Source organism: Colias philodice, chromosome 26, assembly GCF_061535455.1.
Source record: "Colias philodice isolate Cphi_HAF_F1 chromosome 26, ilColPhil1 Martin Lab GWU primary, whole genome shotgun sequence".
NCBI lineage: Eukaryota > Metazoa > Arthropoda > Insecta > Lepidoptera > Pieridae > Colias > Colias philodice.
The window spans coordinates 782,701-802,000 of NC_143111.1; the positions used below are offsets into that span (position 1 = coordinate 782,701).

At 32.3% G+C, this 19,300-nt stretch overlaps 2 protein-coding genes across 2 annotated transcripts in view; one reads left to right on the forward strand and one right to left on the reverse strand.

Annotated features, from left to right (window-relative positions):
• The window catches only part of LOC149476720 (uncharacterized), a 71,935-nt gene that overhangs the window by 41,706 nt on the left and 10,929 nt on the right, over positions 1–19,300 (forward strand). The window lies entirely within an intron of this gene.
• Positions 1–19,300, reverse strand: part of rk (G-protein coupled receptor rickets) — a 90,014-nt gene that overhangs the window by 36,360 nt on the left and 34,354 nt on the right. The window contains exons 4-5 of the mRNA XM_089711139.1: positions 6,645–6,785; positions 1,383–1,454 (exon numbers count right to left, since the gene is read on the reverse strand). Coding sequence (XP_089567265.1) covers positions 1,383–1,454; positions 6,645–6,785 — 213 coding nt within the window. The remainder of the gene's footprint in view (positions 1–1,382; positions 1,455–6,644; positions 6,786–19,300) is intronic.

A 19,300-nucleotide genomic window follows, 5' to 3' on the forward strand; every position in this document is an offset into this window, starting at 1 on the left:
TTGAACAGCTTGGTGAGAAACATATTCAAAAAGGTGAAGTAACTATTGATAATAATTAACAAATAAATAAACGCACGAATAAGAACGTAGATTACTTAGAAATTAAAGACTTTTTAACGGATTTTAAACGCGATTTATTCATTCTATTATTTTCCCGACGTTTCGAACACTTTACAGCGAGCGTTTAAAATCCGTTAAAAAGTCTTTAATTTCTAAATGTATAACACTCGCGTAAAATCAAACATCAGAAAATACTACGTAGATTACTTATTAGCCTTTAAGAAATTATTTGAAAAATTCCTAGTTCTAATGGAGTAGTTACACATTACCCATAGCAAGAGACTACACACACACACGTACACATTACGAGGACAAAAACACAGCCATATAGCAGTAATGAGTAAATGAAAGGAATGAAACGCATCGCACATCGACATGCGGTATTTGTGTCAGATCATGCACGGCTCACGAGATGCTGTGGGCCTGTGGTACTTAAACTTTGGTAAAGACCTCCTCAAAAGAACCTTTGTTAACATTATTAATCTTTGGCAAGGGAATTGTTCTTATACATTGACTTAGACCTCTGAATTAAGATCCTTAATTGTTACCATTATGAATATTTGGCATTGGAAGTTTTACTCTTTACGGTATGTACTTCATTGTTGAACCAAGGGAGTAATTGTTTAAATTTAAAAATTATTGTAAAAATATATGGGCAGTACTTGATTTTTTTACATATGCCATTATATACCTGTGTATTTTATTATGTAGTCTGTATCAGTGTCTGCAGTGATATGTCTCTGCAGTACAAATAAAATATCGGTTAATCATATTCCATGGTAATCTAAATATCTTATGACTAACAAATATTTTTCACTCATAAATTCATACCTAAATAGTAAATTTATTTGTTTTCGAACTTCATTATTACCCATACTGATTATTTGGGTATAACTTGACAAAGTTTGAGAAGCTCTACACTGCCCCGCGGACCCGCTCGCCTTCAACATAACATGACATATGAGAACCAGTCACGCACTCACTCGATCAGCATTAGACGCTTTGGTAATTGAGATATTACTGTTCGATTGATACTATTTTTATCAATATACAAGTGCAATATAATGAAATTTTGACTATTACGCAGTAAAATTATCTTTTCATATGATTTTTTTTATAAGTATTTATTTATAAAATAAATACTTTTTTTGGACACTGGTTAGTTTGCTCGTTGAATTTTCTTCCATGTTTATCATCTCGTACCATATTAGGTGTGAAGATCTGCTATTTCTATTATATTTCCTTGTAAATTAGAAAAAGGCCAAAATTATAATATATTTAAAAGAAAAACATACACAATAATAACTTATATTATTACTTACAGAGTATGCAGTAGTGGGAGCGAAGGAAGCGATGTGTCCGTCAACTCTGTTATCAAGTTGCTAGCTAGGTTCCTGAAACAAGAGTTAATTACAATATATCGATATATTTCTAACAGTTATTGTACCTGTTCTTAAGTAAGTATGTTTTGTAGTATGTTTTCACCTCTTATTTATTTTTATAATTAAAAATCCTACCCACAGGTTGCCTGGTAGAAATCGCTTAGTAGCGATAAGGCCGCCTTTTTAGCTTTATAACATATTTTCTGTTTCTTTTGTATACGTATTTACTTGGTGCTGAATAAAGTGTATTTATTTATTATGTTTGTTATATCTTCGTTTTTGATCAATCGTTTCATGATACATGTATTTTGATGAAGTAAAGAAGAGAGAGTAGATATTACAAACTAGTATCATGTGCATTTTTTGTATTAAATTGGTTTATTTTAGAATACTTGTTTACATGTAAGTAGTAAAATCATAATGTGTTTCTTATGTTTCGCACGCTGTCCGTGTGATGTGTTTAACTACCTTCAATTTCTTAATAATCATTCGTTTATAATAATTTCATACTATAATACCAAAAATATTTCGTGTCCATTAACATTTCGTTAGATCAAAATAGCTTTAATTGCAATAGCCACAAGTACGTTTATAGTGTAAACGTGACCTACATTGCTATCATATGACGTGATATGACCCTTTATGACGCGCATTGCATTTCAACGGATTATTGAACCTGGACCCACAGTTATGGTAAGATACTTTGAACTTTTGCTATTTCCTTTGTTTATACTTTTTATTTCAGTATTTTTAACACTTGAACTTTTATTTTTAATCTTAGTTAAACGTTATTAAGTAAGAATGTAGATCAATTTTTATATCAAGTGGCCTCCCAATCTGAATTGAATTGTTAGATAAAACTTATATTATTTTTATAGTGGCAATTTATTGCCGCTTAAATAATTGGGCTCCTCAAATCATACAGGTTACTTTTACTGGTTGTTCTCATCTTTTATACAAAGATGACGTATTCATAATATTTATTTTATATTTAACGACTTTCAGAAGCATTTGAATAACTTATGTTTACCAAGCGCGGATCCAGGGGGGGGGTCACGGGGTCATGACCCCCCCCTGGGCTAGGTCCACAACCTAAGTGGACCACTAACTTAATATTAACTTTTTTAAATTAACAAATTAATACTGTTCTACATGATGTTTTTATTGAATTTTGAGACATAAAGGTAATAAAGAACAATGAAATCAATTACAAACGGTAACGGAAGAGAATATAACAAAAATATAGAAAAAGTTTATTAGGGTCGACCTGTGGTCGTAATTTAAGGATAAAAAACAGGTTTTTCGATTTTAAAAAAAATCTATAACTGCGGAATAAAGTGTAATGGTAAAGTTGTATGTAATTATTTTTTTTCTACAACTTTTGCTGTTACACTTTTCACACAAAACCTCAAATATCGAAATATCCCAGTTCGTGGATAAGAAATAAAATAGCAAATTTTTTTTTAAATGAACAATAGAAAATACAGTCAAATTACAACAAAAAATCGGCTAAATGCGCGTCGCGCACCGAGGACTCCGAGCAAACATATTTTTTCATTATGTTGTATCTTACAATTTTGTTTAAGGGGGCGCATAAAGCAAAATAACCAATCTTCTATTAGATGATACGTGTAATATGCAAGACCAAATCTAAAAAATAAAATATATATCAAACTAGATGATATGTTCAACGATTCTGTTTAATCAAAAACATAAAATATTAAAATTTACTCGATAAAAAAAAATCACCAAGTTAGCTCTAATTTTCACACTTTTACGTTTTCTACTTGACATGGTAATACTTATTATGATTTTTTTTTCATAAACAATTATATTAAAACATTTGCAAGATATTTGTCAGAGCATTTTGTGTAATTACTTTTAGTTTTGGTTTTATCTGCGATAAACCACTTTTATCGTGACAAAATCAAACGTTTATCTCGAGAAAAAAAGAGCGCTAAAAGTGGTTTATCGCAGATAAAACCAAAACTAAAAGTAATTACACAAAATGCTCTGACAAATATCTTGCAAATGTTTTAATATAATGCTTTATGAAAAAAAAAATCATAATAAGTATTACCATGTCAAGTAGAAAACGTAAAAGTGTGAAAATTAGAGCTACCTTGGTGATTTTTTTTATCGAGTAAATTTTAATATTTTATGTTTTTGATTAAACAGAATCGTTGAACATATCATCTAGTTTGATATATATTTTATTTTTTAGATTTGGTCTTGCATATTACACGTATCATCTAATAGAAGATTGGTTATTTTGCTTTATGCGCCCCCTTAAAGGATTTTTTCTTTATCTGTGCTTGTAAGTGCTTAAGAGGGGGCATAAAGCAAAATAACCAATCTTCTATTAGATGATACGTGTAATATTCAAGACCAAATCTAAAAAATAAAATATATATCAAACTAGATGATATGTTAAACGATTCTGTTTAATCAAAAACATAAAATATTAAAATTGACTCGATAAAAAAAAATCACCAATTTAGCTCTAATTTTCACACTTTTACGTTTTCTACTTGACATGGTAATACTTATTATGATTTTTTTTTTCATAAACAATTATATTAAAACATTTGCAAGATATTTGTCAGAGCATTTTGTGTAATTACTTTTAGTTTTGGTTTTATCTGCGATAAACCACTTTTGGCGCTCTTTTTTTCTCGAGATAAAACGTTTGGTTTTGTCACGATAAAAGTGGTTTATCGCAGATAAATGCTTATCAACATTCGCAAGTGTTGCCAAGAATCAAAACCTACAGAGTACTTCCCGTGAACACAGAATCTTGATATTTAATCTTTATTTAATAGAAACTTACGTCTTATAGCACAGATAAAGGAAAAATGGCAAAAAGCATAAATTTAATATTAAAATTTAAAACATATAAAAATGTTTGTACGGAACTCTTGAATCCGACTCGCACTTGACCAATTTTTTTTTAAATCTACGTATCAATTAAATTACCAAAATATAGCTTTTGAAAATTGCCCACGTCTATGTGACCCCCCCCTGGCACTAAGGCTGGATCCGCCCTTGATGTTTACACAGGAAGTTTAATGCTGTTTGTTTCAATTCGCACTTACGTGACATTAATTGTAATGGCAACTACGTCCTTGCAACTTCCTTTTAAAACGTATGATGGCGGATGAATTATATATATTCGTATGAAGAAAAAAAAATAAATAAACAAGAAAATAATGATGGGACTGGAGAGGAGAAGGATAAGAAGGGATGTCAAACTTTGGAACATTGATTGTAAAAAACACTATTTACCTATATAATTTCGTTATAAGGTACTTAAAGAATGACCTAGAAAAGTGCTTGACGGGACTATCGATAGGTAAGCGAAAACCATAAAAATTTCCACATTAATTTATCTTTAATATTTCGTTCTTAATAGCACGACTGAGATATTTTATTAAGTAGCTATACTAAAAAGTAATTTAGGAAAATATATCAAAATATTTTACACCAAACCAAGGCAATTTGCGTAAACATTTTCAATAGATAGCATGTTTCGAATGGCTGTTAGAAGCAGAATTTAAACGATTTTATGGGTCGGTGAAAAGTGTATGTGCATCGTTTTTCTTTCAGCGGTTTTATGTGACAGTGTGACGTGGACGCCAGCGTGGGCGGCGCGACGGGACGTAGACCTAGCTCGATGCTAGATGTACCTAGGTTCTTGTAGGAAATTACCTTGTTTCAAAGTATTACTGTTTATTCCAATTAGTATTTAGTTAATTTTATGATTTAAGAAACATTTGGGACAGTATTTACTATTTTCGTTACCATAGTGATAGAGTTCTGAAACGAAATCTGCAAAAAAACCAGAGAAGGCTCTTCACTATGCTATAATTTGTTCTTTTTTGTAAATAATATGTTCATCAACAAATACTTACTTTGAGGGAAAATTTAAATACCATTTACATAGATAATATTATGTATATTTAAACACATTTATTATTACAAGCAACATTAAACTGCGACATCTTTCAAAGGCCGGTAAAACAATCGTAATGTTCCCAACGTTGCAAATGCTTAAGGGCGGCGGTGATCACATCAAGTGCTTTGCTGGTTGCCGTATAAAAACAAAAACAAATCTCTTCTAAGCGGAACAGTACAAAAATCACATGTAGCTTATAACTTATAACGACTGGCCCTACCAAGTCATTTGTTACCAGTTAAAATAAACTGTACCATTGTTATATTATGTTCTATGTTTATTTCTTTTTATATAAGAAAAAAGAGTACATCCAGTCCTGTATATTATGCTGGTGAACCCCTTATCTCGTACTCCATTGACACTGATGGCAGTGAATGGGCGATTTTTCATCAAAGAGGTTAACGACCGAGCCTTTGAAAAGGTTTCGTAATGAAAATTAACTAAAACTATAGAAAACGTGGAATCAAATCTTTAGTGCGTAAAGAAAGTAACTTTTATGTTTCAGAATCGATTATGTTGGTATCTAAATTGAATATCTTTAGAACCATACATAAAAACTTCTTCACTTGAGTACTCTTTTCATTCTAAAAACAATCCAAAGGCTTATCAAACACTAACTGTGCCGCGCGAATAATTTTTCTCGAAGAATTTTTCAAATCGTAGTAGGTAGGTAGTTCATGAGATTAGCGCGTTCAAAAAAACAAACAAACTCTTCAGCTTTATAATATTAGTATTAGTAGAGATAAATCATAGCAATTTGCAAACCATAACTTGAAACTTTTTGTAGGTTACAAATCTAATTGACGCAATTTTTAATTGACCACATTTCACGAAATTACGAAATTTATTTGCGCTCGCAAATTACTTATAACTTTGAGATAAAGTTTGTCGGATTTAATAATAATTTTCATGACATAAAAGTAATTATACAAGTTATACTAGAAGATTTCTAATTAATATAATTTTTTCACTTTAAAATATGGAACGTAATTTATTTTATTGATTAAAGCTTTTTGACGTAACTAGGTACATATAAATTGGATTTTAATTAATTAACAAATGCTATAATATTACTATGTAGTTAAACGGATATGGTCTGTTATTTTTAACTTGATTATAGAAGGCATATTTAAAACAGATTCTGCTCAATCATTCGGTGCATTTTATGTTTTTTTAAGTCATTGTAATAATAAATATTGTTATTTAAATATTATCTTATAGTTAATTCTCTTTCATTGATTACTTACAGCGCCTGTAGTCTATTAGTATGAGCCAGGGCGGATGGAATGGCAGTCAGTCGGTTGCGAGCCAGACGAAGCACGCGCAAGCTTTTTATGTCTGACAACACGTTTGCTTCTATGTCTGTTATTAAGTTTTCTTCTGCGGACCTGTGAACAAAAAAATGAATATACTTTGATGACGTCACATATTAGGTAGGTCCAATATAGGTCCTAATATTAATAGGTAAAGTAAGTGGGAAAAGAATCAAAGTAACTCTATATTATAGTAAAGCATTAACCTATAAGTAGATTTATAAGTAAAAAAAACGAAACAGAACATTAATTATTATTGTTCGGTACAAATTTCAGGGAAAATTTCGAGTGAAATGATATCATCTTGTTATTGTATTTATTTCTATCGAATTCTAATAAACACTTGTTATCTTAGTAGGTATTAAGTTCATATGAATTTTTAAAGGCCATTGCGCCCTGTAATTTGTTAATATTCGAATTATTTTCTAACTAGGCACTATTCACTAAACTTATTTTTAATCAATTGACAACATTTCATTTTTTATAAGGCCATGAAAGAAAAAAACCGTTTCTTTATTTTGCTCTTGCGATTACAGAAAAAAAATATTTCATTTTTTTTATCGCATATTTTAAGAGAAATTAAATAAAAACGATAAATGTGATGATGACGTCATACATACGGAGGAATAAAAATGCGCCTTAGCCTGATTTAAAAAAAGTTAAAAAAAAAACTACCACTGACATTTACAGGGTATGGCATGTGTCAAATTTCATATTAATGTCATTTTTGTGAATTATTCATGTAAACAAACTTTTAAATCGGGTTATTGTGTTTTGATTTTCTATTTTAATCTCATTAGCGTGATGTTTGTTTGATTGGAGTTGGACTAATTCATTTATATTATACAAATAGTGCCTATAGTGTTCATAATTTTCTTGAAATAAAAGACTTTGTTTACTTACTAAAAGTTGTATTTATTTAACACTTTCCAACAACGTTTTATATTTGTTTCCCAGAAATTTTCAGCACCTATTAACAAATCCTGCATAAAGTCATCATCATTAGTACTTGTGAATAAGTTTTTTTGTTTAAAATTTGGATCAACAAATAATAAATAACAATATTTACAAAGCTTGATGAATCAAAGTGACAAATGTGCCAAAATGTAAACTGTCAAGGTTTTTTTTTTAATTTAAACTAGGTATGTGGCAAAGGAAAAAATGTATTCCTCCGTATGTATGACGTCATTTGGCGCTTACGACATTTTAGAATGAGATGATTTTAAAACTCAAAAAGATGAATGAAAACTTCCATATTTAGAAAAAGCAAAAAATACATGTATAATAATTTTTGATCTAGTTTTCATTAAAATAAAAAAATAAGTAGCTTAAAATTTTGAAATGTTGTCAATTCGTTTACAATTTCTTTTTGGTGACGTAAGAAAACGTTATTTATTGGAATTTGCGAATGGAAGTCTGAGCCAGGCCATGAGCAAATAAAATATATTGTTTATCATTACCTACTATAACACTTTTACGTCTAAAACTTTACGCGATTACCAATAAATAAATCACTTTTAACATCCGTAATAAAGTTGTTTATCGTATCGTTATAAGAGCAAATTCGCAGGCTTCAATTAAAACAATTTTTCAAAAGTCGCTCCAGTCTCATACTACACATGTTTTAAATTATAAAAACTAGATCATAAATACCTGTTCAAAACTCGTATGAGTACATACAATCTGCCCTCAATTATCTATCGGTTTGCGAAACCGTGCGAAAGCCGAGAGCAATACATTCGCACGATGACATTTGGATCATAATAATTTATAATAAACTTTATTGCAACGTAATAGACCCCCACTCATTATTGCAGTGGGGACGTATTTTCAAAGTTCCTTTATTACAAGGCAACATAGCATTAGCACGGCAGAATCATCATTCAACATCTATTCTCGACCAACAAACAAAAGTACAAGATAGAAAAAGCTTACAAACGTCCCAAACTCTACTCATTTACAGTACCTATCATTATTAACTATTACTAGTACACTAGCGGTCCGTTCCGGCTTCGCCTGTTGTACATGTTAACGTTTTCCCTCCATATGAACCATCTTCGTACTTCCAGGAATATTATAAAAAAAAGAATTAACAAAATCGATTAATTTTATATTATAGATTACAGATTCTACAGAATTAATCGCAGAAATTCTTCATTTCTTTATGATTTATTTCATGATATAATTGAAGCGTACTTCAAGGTATATCATCGATAGCCATCAAACCGCAGATACTTCATGACATTTCGCAACTCGAACCTTTTAAAACATCCATGATTTATAGCACTTGTGGTCTTTATCCCAAAATAAATCGATTTGTATACCGAGTTTTACGAATTTCTTTTGCGCTTACAGTGTAAAAATGACTGCGCATAGAGTGTAAAAACATAGCAAATATACTTTCCCTTTTTATATTCTCTCTTTAACACATAAGTACATATCGCTCCTATAACAAAATATCGAATCATTAATCAATCATAGTGGTCGACCTTCGTGCGAGATGACGGGACAGCGGGGTGTCAAGGCTGCAGGCTCTGACACTGCTTGATCTTTGGCTCTCAGACCACTAGCAGACTGTAACCTCTTTTGTTTCGAGTGTAACGATGTTCTTTTATCTATGGATGGAAGATCCGACGACGTTCTATTTTTAAAACACAAGAACCGCCATTTTACACGATTTTTTCTTTGCTATTACATTTTTTTGTTGTTCATAAAACAACTTTTATTTTTCTTTAAAATACAGAAATATCATAGATTATATAATAATCGTGATTTAAGAATTGATTAGGTATACTTAATTATGTATTTAGTTGAAGATATGTTTATAACATTTATTAATTTTTAAATAAGGGTAGAAAATATTATTGTTCAAACTTTAGACATTAATAATTATTCTATAATATTATTATTTCCACACACATACATTTAAGTATTATTACTATTTATATGATGTTATATGACTTTGTATCGGAAAACAATAACCATTCTCAACATCGTGCTTAAATGATAATGTGTGATATTTGATCACAAACTGTAACTGTACATGTTAATATTAAATTCCGTTATATTAATTTATACAAGTATAATACATTGAATAAACAATGTATATTAAATACTAGCTGTGCCCCGTGGTTTCACCCGCAGTGCTCTGCTCCTGTTGGTCTTAGCGTAATGATATACAGCCTATAAGCCTTCCTCGATAAATGGGCTATCTAACACCGAAAGAATTTTTCAAATCGGACCAGTAGTTCCTGTTTTAGCGCGTTCAAACAAACAAACTCTTCAGCTTTATAATATTATTTAAAATATTTTACTTATTTCCTATACTATCATCGTACTAGCCAAAATTCTTCTTGAATACATCACTTGTGTACGTTTTGGGTATTTAATATGTTTTTCCCACTAATAAAAAATGCAGCCTTCGGAACCTCTTTCCTCATGACCTTATACATTTCGCACAATTCACCTTGATTACTAAATAATGATGAATCTATTTGATAAGTAATGTATCCGTTTACATTTACGTTTATTTAACACGAAAAATTATCTCTTCATATTTAAATACATCAATAGATATTGGTTATTGCTTCTAGGTATATATTTCAATTTTCAAGCGACTTAAGAAACGCAATTTTCGATTCGATATTGATATCTATACATATGTATATATTTTGCGATATTTAATCACATCATTATAAGGAGGTCAATCGTAGAGTTAAATTCTCCGAAGCCAAAGGTAAGGGTCCAATAATTATTTAGTTTTAATAGTACTATCCCGAAAGTACATTTCAAATAGAAAAAGATGTAAGATTTACCAGGATTTACCTAATGAAAGTTTCAGTAGGAGTGTGTACCTACTTGTGATTTAATTTGGCTTTAAAGAAATAGACAAGCAAATTCAATCTACAAAAACCAGAGTCATCAGAAAACACATGCTTTAAATAAAATATATTTCTTTGTTTTTAAATTCTAGCTCAATATCATATGTGTGGTGCATGTGTGATATAATTGACACGTAATAAAACATTTTCAAGATGGCTGCCGTCTTTTCATGAGATAAGATTCGCCTCCAGCTGCCTTGTGACCGCTACCCTTGTCACGGAAATCGGAGTCCTAATCTATCGGAGCAGGCTCTGAATTAATTGTGGCATTATATAGGATTATCCCATTTATCGACGTCTTCTAGTCAATGTGTAATTGATCAAGAATGTTAGTAAGTAGCGTTATCACTTATCCCTAGTTAATATATTACGTGTCGTGTAAATAAATAAAATTTAGTGATGTTTGTACATTTATATAATTTATAACTTGGAAATAAAAAAATATATATATTATTTTCTTACCTATCACTTACACGAAAAAGGTTTATGGACAAAAATATGTTAAGTCATAGAACATAGTTGTATGTGGGATGTAGCATCTACCAGCTATTTCTTGACATTATTACAGTTTGTAGCGTGCAAAAAATCGCAAAAGGAAACTTGAGGTCCTATAAAAATTGATGAAGATGATGTAACATTTTGCAGTGCAGCCCGTGTCGTGATACCAAGACATAAAATATAACTTATAATCATATGTTTTCCCTATTTTATCCACATAATAGTATACCTGGGTCCGTGCTAAGTTTCATGCTTATTGGAATAGCGGTTTTCCTTTACAGTATGATTGTCGTAAATCTCCATCCATACTATACACCATCCATACATCCAAAATATCTATTTAAGTACCTACATCTAATATTAAACATCAACCTTGATTATATTAACAAAGAAACAAAAAGTTACGAAGTTGTTGTTATATTATATTGAATTTGCGAGGAACAAATCAAATATTTGCAATCACTTCGGTTTCGGAGATTTAATACTTTGTTTACTTACTTTCCTATTTATTGGTTTTCGTACGTCTATATAATTAACTAGCTGTTGCCCGCGACTTCGTCCGCGATTACGTCGTTTTAGGTCATTCGTCGTTTAAAAAAATACGTGACACTTTATTTTTGAATGTTCTTAATTGTCTCTTATAAAATTTAACTACATTAAAATTGAACACTCTGAAAATCTTAAAATCGGAGAAAATTGAAAATCTGAGGAAAACATGAAGGAATGTGATTTAAATTCTACATTACTTAGTATTTCAAATAATAATCTAAATTAAATGTAGATTAACAGTTTGAGTGCACCGTTATAGAATATGTACCTAAGTATTAAATTACGTTAGTTTACATAGTAACAAAACAAAAACACGATGACTTTCTTTCGCGCTCGGTACCACAAACTAAGCATGTTAATGGTACGTGGCCCGCGTCACTTGACCCCCCGCGAGTTCCCCTCCTTTGCTATGCGAAAATACATTCGTCGCCCTGCTGTAGGAAAAATTGTAATACTGTGGCCTGGGCGTTATACACGCCCAGGGAGTTCCTGAGTGCCGATAGACATTTATAACAATCTTATATTAATATCACCATCTTGAGGAAAAGCTTCTAATGTCGATTTAAAACTGCATACATACGAATTAACCTGATGAAACATGTTCTAAAATTGTGAAATGAGTTCAGTTTTAAATTCGAGAAATATTGATAATTCTTGTATTCGACTATTCGTTGTAGTCGAATACAAAATATATTTAAAGAAACTTAGGTTGGCCTTCAGGCAAAAGGGATCCTATCAAATGGTAAACTTGACCTTGTATCTTAAAAGTAAGCATGAAAGGACCTTCTGATAATTGTTGAGCACCAAAGGATCATTTGAAACGCACTACTATAAGAGCGAATATTGTCTAAGAACTGTTTAGATTGCACGTCATGTTCCTCTAAAAGTAGTGATTTCAAAGGTTCCGGTGTATCTTCAAACGAAAGCCGACTCCTTACTCCACTTTAAAGCATTACAAAAATAACATACTACGTTAATATCGCCTATACAGAAGATGATCTGTAATCAATTGTGAGGTTATAAGAAAACCCACTTTTATATTTGTCGGACCCCACCACCGAATTCGTAGATTGATCTTCTATGTTTACCTCTAAGTCATTAAGACTATGCGAAATCTGTCTGCAGTAAGAGGGGCCTCTCGCTATTCGTCCGTTTCCAGAGACCGAATAGTTTCAATTCTTAATCTTTCATTAAACAAACTTAATAATCGTTTTTGTCTCAATTAATTGTAATATTCGCGTCCCTACTCTAGTCATTGCTTATGCTCATGTTCATCTTCAAGAGATCGAATAATATTATGGTGCACCCTATCATTTGTCAAACGGTCTTCATATTGAGTAAAAGTTTCAGATTCTCGAGATAAAATGTGACGGCCGTGATCAGCTGTGAGACGTTATACCCTCTCAGTGAAGGTTTCGGTCTCACGGGATAGTACATGCCGTTCGCGGTCAGCTGTGAGCCGCAATTCTCGTTGTGAAGCGGTTTCAGGTTCTCGGCATAACACGTGTTGTTTTCGGCCTAGAGTATACCTCTAACGATTCTTGAGAACTCTTATTTCTCATTTTCTTAGCTTTGCTCGAATTTCGAGATAAAGATTTTTTAGGTGGCACTGATGCATGAAAATAAAAATTGAGTTAAAACGGACTGAGAGTGTTATAGACAAATATAATCAGAAAGCTTCGAACTCCTAAGCTATCGGAAGTTACACGTGTTATTGTGAGTCAACCATAAAAGATAGACATTTATGATGTCGGGAGATATTTTTTATATAATAAGGAGAACATTTCTTTCTGAATACATGATTTCTGTGTAACTTTAACCATTAAGGTTGCACACGCGACGAAAGCTTAAAAATGGAGTTACTGCTCTGCTCAGGAATATGAAAAATAATTGTACCAAGTTTCGTTTAAATCCGTCGAGTAGTTTTTGTTTCTATACCGGTTATACGGACAAAAATTTTACTGTTTGCTTCTTTGGCATCAGTGTCGATCCCTAATCACCCCGTGATAGTTATTTAGGAAATATATTTCATGTACAGATTTAATATACCTAAGTATACATAATATATTTAGATTCCAATTTCTATGTAACGTTAAATTCGACTATACAATAACTAACAGACAACGCAGGTTACTCTCGTTTCCGTAAGTTGAGGCGGCTACATATTCGGTCCTCATAACATCACTTTTAGTGAACGAAACGACAGCGCGGTTTAATTCGATGCCAACACCATCAGAAAAAAGGAAATATTTTTAATTGTGAAAAAATATTATGATTTACACTATTTTAATATAAAATATATGGCTGTGAGTGTGTAAAAATAAATCCAGCTAGTTTCACATCACACTTATGTTTATAATTAGCTATACGACATGAAAATATACATATTAATTACCAAGCAAAAATCATACAGGTAAATACTGAACAAAAGTATTAACAGTCAAAGTTTATTTTTACTAACATTTAACAACACCCATGTCAATGATGAAGAAATGATAATTATCAACGAACTAACCTTTTCTATAATACTTAACACAGCACATTTTTTAAATTATCTTGCTCAACTCTGCTCAAAAATTTGAGGGTTTTGTTGGAACTGTAATGTGTCAAAACTATGATATATCTAAACTACGATACAACTTGCATGCGGAAATGCTCATTACAATCAGTGAATTTAAAGAATAACTAACAACAACTATTCAATTTTATCGCCGCCTAATAAATATACTGTGTTTTCTTATAAAATCGTAACATAATTTCTTTTATCTACTAAATTTTAATAAATAAGTTCTTTTTGTTATTTTTATCTAAAAATGATCTTGAGCTTATATTAGGCAAAAGTATACATTAACTTTTTATAATTTCAGGACCGCACCTTAAATGGGGTGCTCGGAAAATATGCCTACGGATTATTAATAGAGAAATGATACCTTTTTTTTTTTTTTTTATAGTGGGGAAATCTTCTTAGATACCCCCGGCTCCCGGGGATGGAGCCGTGGTTATGTCGGATTTCTACCGACTAAAACCCCACTCTGTTCCATCGCGCTGCTTTGGACGGAACTGCGGGAACGGTTACGACTCTACCGCGTGTCCCGCCCAGCAGATGCCCGTTTCCAGGCCCACCACTAGAACCCCCCTCGCTGGTGGCTGCTGGAACGAAGGCTTACGCCACCAACGCGCAGACAATGGATCTTTCCCCGCTCCATCATCCGCGTTCCCCCGAACCCCCGACCCCATCACCGTCCGGCCGGAGGGTGCACGCCGGAAGGTCCTCCGATGTGTGAAATACACGTCGGGGGACCCTCCGGCGCACTTTTATAGAGATTACCTCGCAGCCCCCACCTCACCAGAGGTGGCGGCCCTCGGTCCAGCCCCACGGACCGGATTACGAGTTGGCAGACGGCCGTTTTACAGCGGCCGCCGCCCCACACCTCTCTGCAGGAGTCTCCGCGCGTCATCACAATGACGCGTCGGGATCCCGCCCTCCGCTGCACGACGTGGCTTGCTAAACCAGCGAGCCCGCCGCGCCGCGACCTCTGGCCGCCATCCACCGCCGCATAAAAGCCGGCTCCTCTCTGGCCCACAAACAGGACCTCTGCCGTCGGGTCAGTCGAGGCTTTCCAACCCCAACTGCCGTTCAGCGCCACCTTTGCCTAGTGGACACGGGGTCCGCCAAGCCACGACCTCTGGCCGCCATCCCACGCCGCACACAGCCAGCGGCCGCTGGGCCACACCTAGCCCTGGCCGTCGGGCCGGTCGAATCTCCCCGACTCTAAACCAGCCGTTCAGCCCCTCGCTGGTCCAATTTCGCTTCACTCAGAGGGCCATAACTCTGAGCTACTGAGCCCCTCCGCCGCGACAAGGCCTGGACCGTTGGGGGGAGAGAAATGATACCTACGTAACAAAGTTATGTTGGTTCCATTTTATTTATAAAATATAATGAAAATGGGCAAATATAAAACATATTATGTAAAATGATTAAAAATAAATAAATGAAGCAACTACGATTCAAAGAAAACATCTTTTTCAGTGTGAAAATGCTCTAAGCAATCCTGGATGATGAGTAGGTATAATATCATGTACTCTCATCCCAGTACGGTCGGTACCTCGATAGCCATAACGATAAATATTATAATCAGATAACAGCAAAGTCAGAATAAAAATCATAACTTGTACAGTTGTGAGTGCAAAATTTATGTTTCATTTGGCAATAACATTTTTTTCGGTAATAAAACGTAGTAGTTTGATATGTGGTTGGCTGCCCCTTCTCTCCTTCCTAAAAATATCCTCCAAAATTACCCGAGATACTTCCAATGATTGAACCATACGTTGGACATTAACTTCAGTCAAAAATTGACGAAGCGGATGATTACTAATTTCCACTTAATCCTTGCTGCCACTATCTTCATCATCAAATCATCAAGTGTTGTTGTAAAATTGTCAGCAGAAATAGTCTTCCAAAGGCGATATAATTTTATGAACATTGAATCTGTAAATAAAAAATCAAACGTTAATAATTGTAAATCAATAAAAAAAGCTAATTACATATAAAATTTTATCAACAAACTACTGTTCCCAACGCACCTCAAAATCTTGTAAAAGTCAAAAAGAATTCATCATTTTATTATTTCATTCTAAAAGTGTAATATAAAACCATTATAAAACCAATAAAAACATGAATTGCTATCATTATAAAAATAAATACCTATAAAAGTAACAACTTACCTTTTGTGGGAACGCATGGTGAAAATTCACAAAACACGAAGATTGAATTTGATATTTTTGGTTTTATGACATTTATTTTAATTTTATTTATTCAAATGCTTTATAAATATAAATTTATAAATAATAAATTTATAAAGAATAGAAACATTCGATCACGAAATTATGTGGGTTCGAGTCCCGCCTCGTGATCGAATTTTTTCTATTCTTTATAAATTTATAAAACACGAAGATTAAAAATGTAACCAATGAACACAATCAATATTAGATTAATTGTAATGGTGTCTAGTTTGACTTAAAATAATAAACATCTACCCTCACTTTTAAAAATGTAGTATATTCACACGAAATATAAGCGCACCTTATAGGGAAGGGAAGATATGGGTTAAAGAGTTAAATAAATAACATGATTATATTTAAATTATTAATTTTCAACAGTTGTTCAGTAGTGATAACATGTAAATTGATTTGATTTTTACGAAATCTCATAGATGGCGCTGTTTCAAATTTGTCTTTATACTACTAAATTCATTAAACTGTTTCTCTGCCCAAATTACGTAAATGACATAGTTTTTATTTTGTAAAGCTATATAATAGCATGGCTTACTCGAAACCAACATTTAAACATGAGTCTTTAGATTGTACGCTGTCGTAGTACACGGAATATGTAAGAAAAATAAAGGTTCACAGCTCCTCCCGCGAAGGTGATATCATGATAATATGTTTAAACTATCCTCACCCGACCTCTTAGGAATATTCATGCAAAATTTGAAGTAAATCTATGCAGTACTTTCTGAGATTAGCCCGGAAATACATACAGACAAACAGACAAACAGACAAACCGACAAACAGACAAAAATTCTAAAAACTATATTTTTGGCTTCTATATCGATTATAGATCATGGATCAAGTATTCTTTTAAAAAAATATTCAATGTACAGTTTTGACTTTCCTACGATTTTATTATATGTATAGATAGATAGATATAGATAAAGAATAGATTGGACCGTTGATTTATCGATATTTCTAGATACTTTTGACTTGTTATAATCGTGACGTGACGTATTTATGTCATTATTTTTGTAAACAATTTAAAATTTTCGCGCTATCATAAAAAATAAACAAAGTAGAAATTATCTGGTTGAAACGTTTTATTAAATAAAAATAGCCATCTATATTATAAATTATATGATTTTTACAAACGTATTACACAAATGAAAGTAGGATCTATTGTAAGTAATAACTGAAATTTAAAGAGCTTTTAGCACTTTTAAAGAAACCTTTCAATTGTCATAAAACTATGGATAACAAAGAAAAATAGAAAAATGTTTTCACTTGAATAGAGATGGAACAAATATCGATAGCTTATTTACCCGAAAAGGTAAGAAAAAACCAATATTAAAGGCTCTTTTATAAAGAGATTTGAAAAACTAGCAGCGAAAGAAGATATTTCATTAAACTATCGTCCATCCAATATGGTGCCGTGTGTTATCGTATAGGTAATGTTAACGACCCCCGGGATTGGGATTTTTTACACGACCCGACGTCTCGACGATCCACAGATTATCCAGAATACAGATTCAGTATCGGTTGCACAGACTAAATAGATTTTTATTTATTGCCAGATCCATTCAGCCTTTGTTTCTAAGATATAAGATTGATTTGTTTACGAAACGCTGCATTTTCTTATTACATGAGTTTTAGCGAAACTTTTTCTATTTATGTTTTGTTAACAAAATTAATAAGAAGATCGATTTGTTCAATTAATTTATTTGAAGTAAAAAGTTTTATATTGGTAGCATTATAGAGCATAATGTTTCGAAATAGAGATAAGAGCATTTTTTAAATGAACACGCAGAATTCGGTAGCGTATTGTTTACTAAAATTTCTGAAAACCATCAATTTTTTTTATCACAAGCTTCTCACCTCATATTATCACACAACGAGATAAAAACATTTATTAGAAAGAATGATATTTATTTTCCAAATGTTTATTTTTATACAACTTTGAAATATGCGGTTCATAAGTTTCGAAAGAGTAATTTATGCGGTTGTTAATAATAAACGCTTGGAAATAGCCGGCGCCACACGTGGTTCATATCATTTTTTGTTTATTTTATTACGGACTGAAACTGTTCGATTCTAATTTTATTTTGGTTCATTCACCTTTGAAATATATTTTATGTCTGTCATTTGAACGCTATCGATATTCGGTTTATTAGTTTTAAGTATCTCAATTCTCAAGGATGTAAAAAAACTGTGTGTGAATGATTTCCTAACTAATGTGTTGTTTATGAACTGAGACACAAAGAGATGATTTTTTCTTGAATATAAAACTGTGACAACTTGATTAAATAATAAAATTAACACGGTACGCAGAGTAATTCATATTTCATACAGTCTACAGAAAACTGAAAAAGTTCTGAATTTTCATGTTTGCAGGATTTGATAGCTTGATTTGAGACAGATACTTACTTGCACTAAATAAAAAAAATCGATTTACTTTCAAGTTTATAGTAGTACATGAAATCGCGGGTTACTCTGTATAATAAAACGTACAAGATATAGGTAATAAAAAAGGTAGCTGAAATCCCTTAGCATGATTCCGACAAAACATTCACTGAACCTAATTTCAATGATATTGGATAGTGTTGAGGATCAAAGAAACGTCTTTATTATAGGCCTTCCCTAGTGTATGTTATTACATGTCGAATTTCATATATCCTTTAGATGTTTTACGCGTTCTATTTTGTTTATCTAAAGAATTCTTATCTTCCTGTTAAGAATAGGTCTTCTGTTTTATAAAAGTGTTGTAATGAAAAGATGCTATAACTTCGCATTAGAAATTTTGCGCATAACATTCTGTAAGGACTATGAAATTATTTTTGTTAATTCCTTATAAGTAAGGTATACTTTGAACGAAAGATGTAAAACTACAAG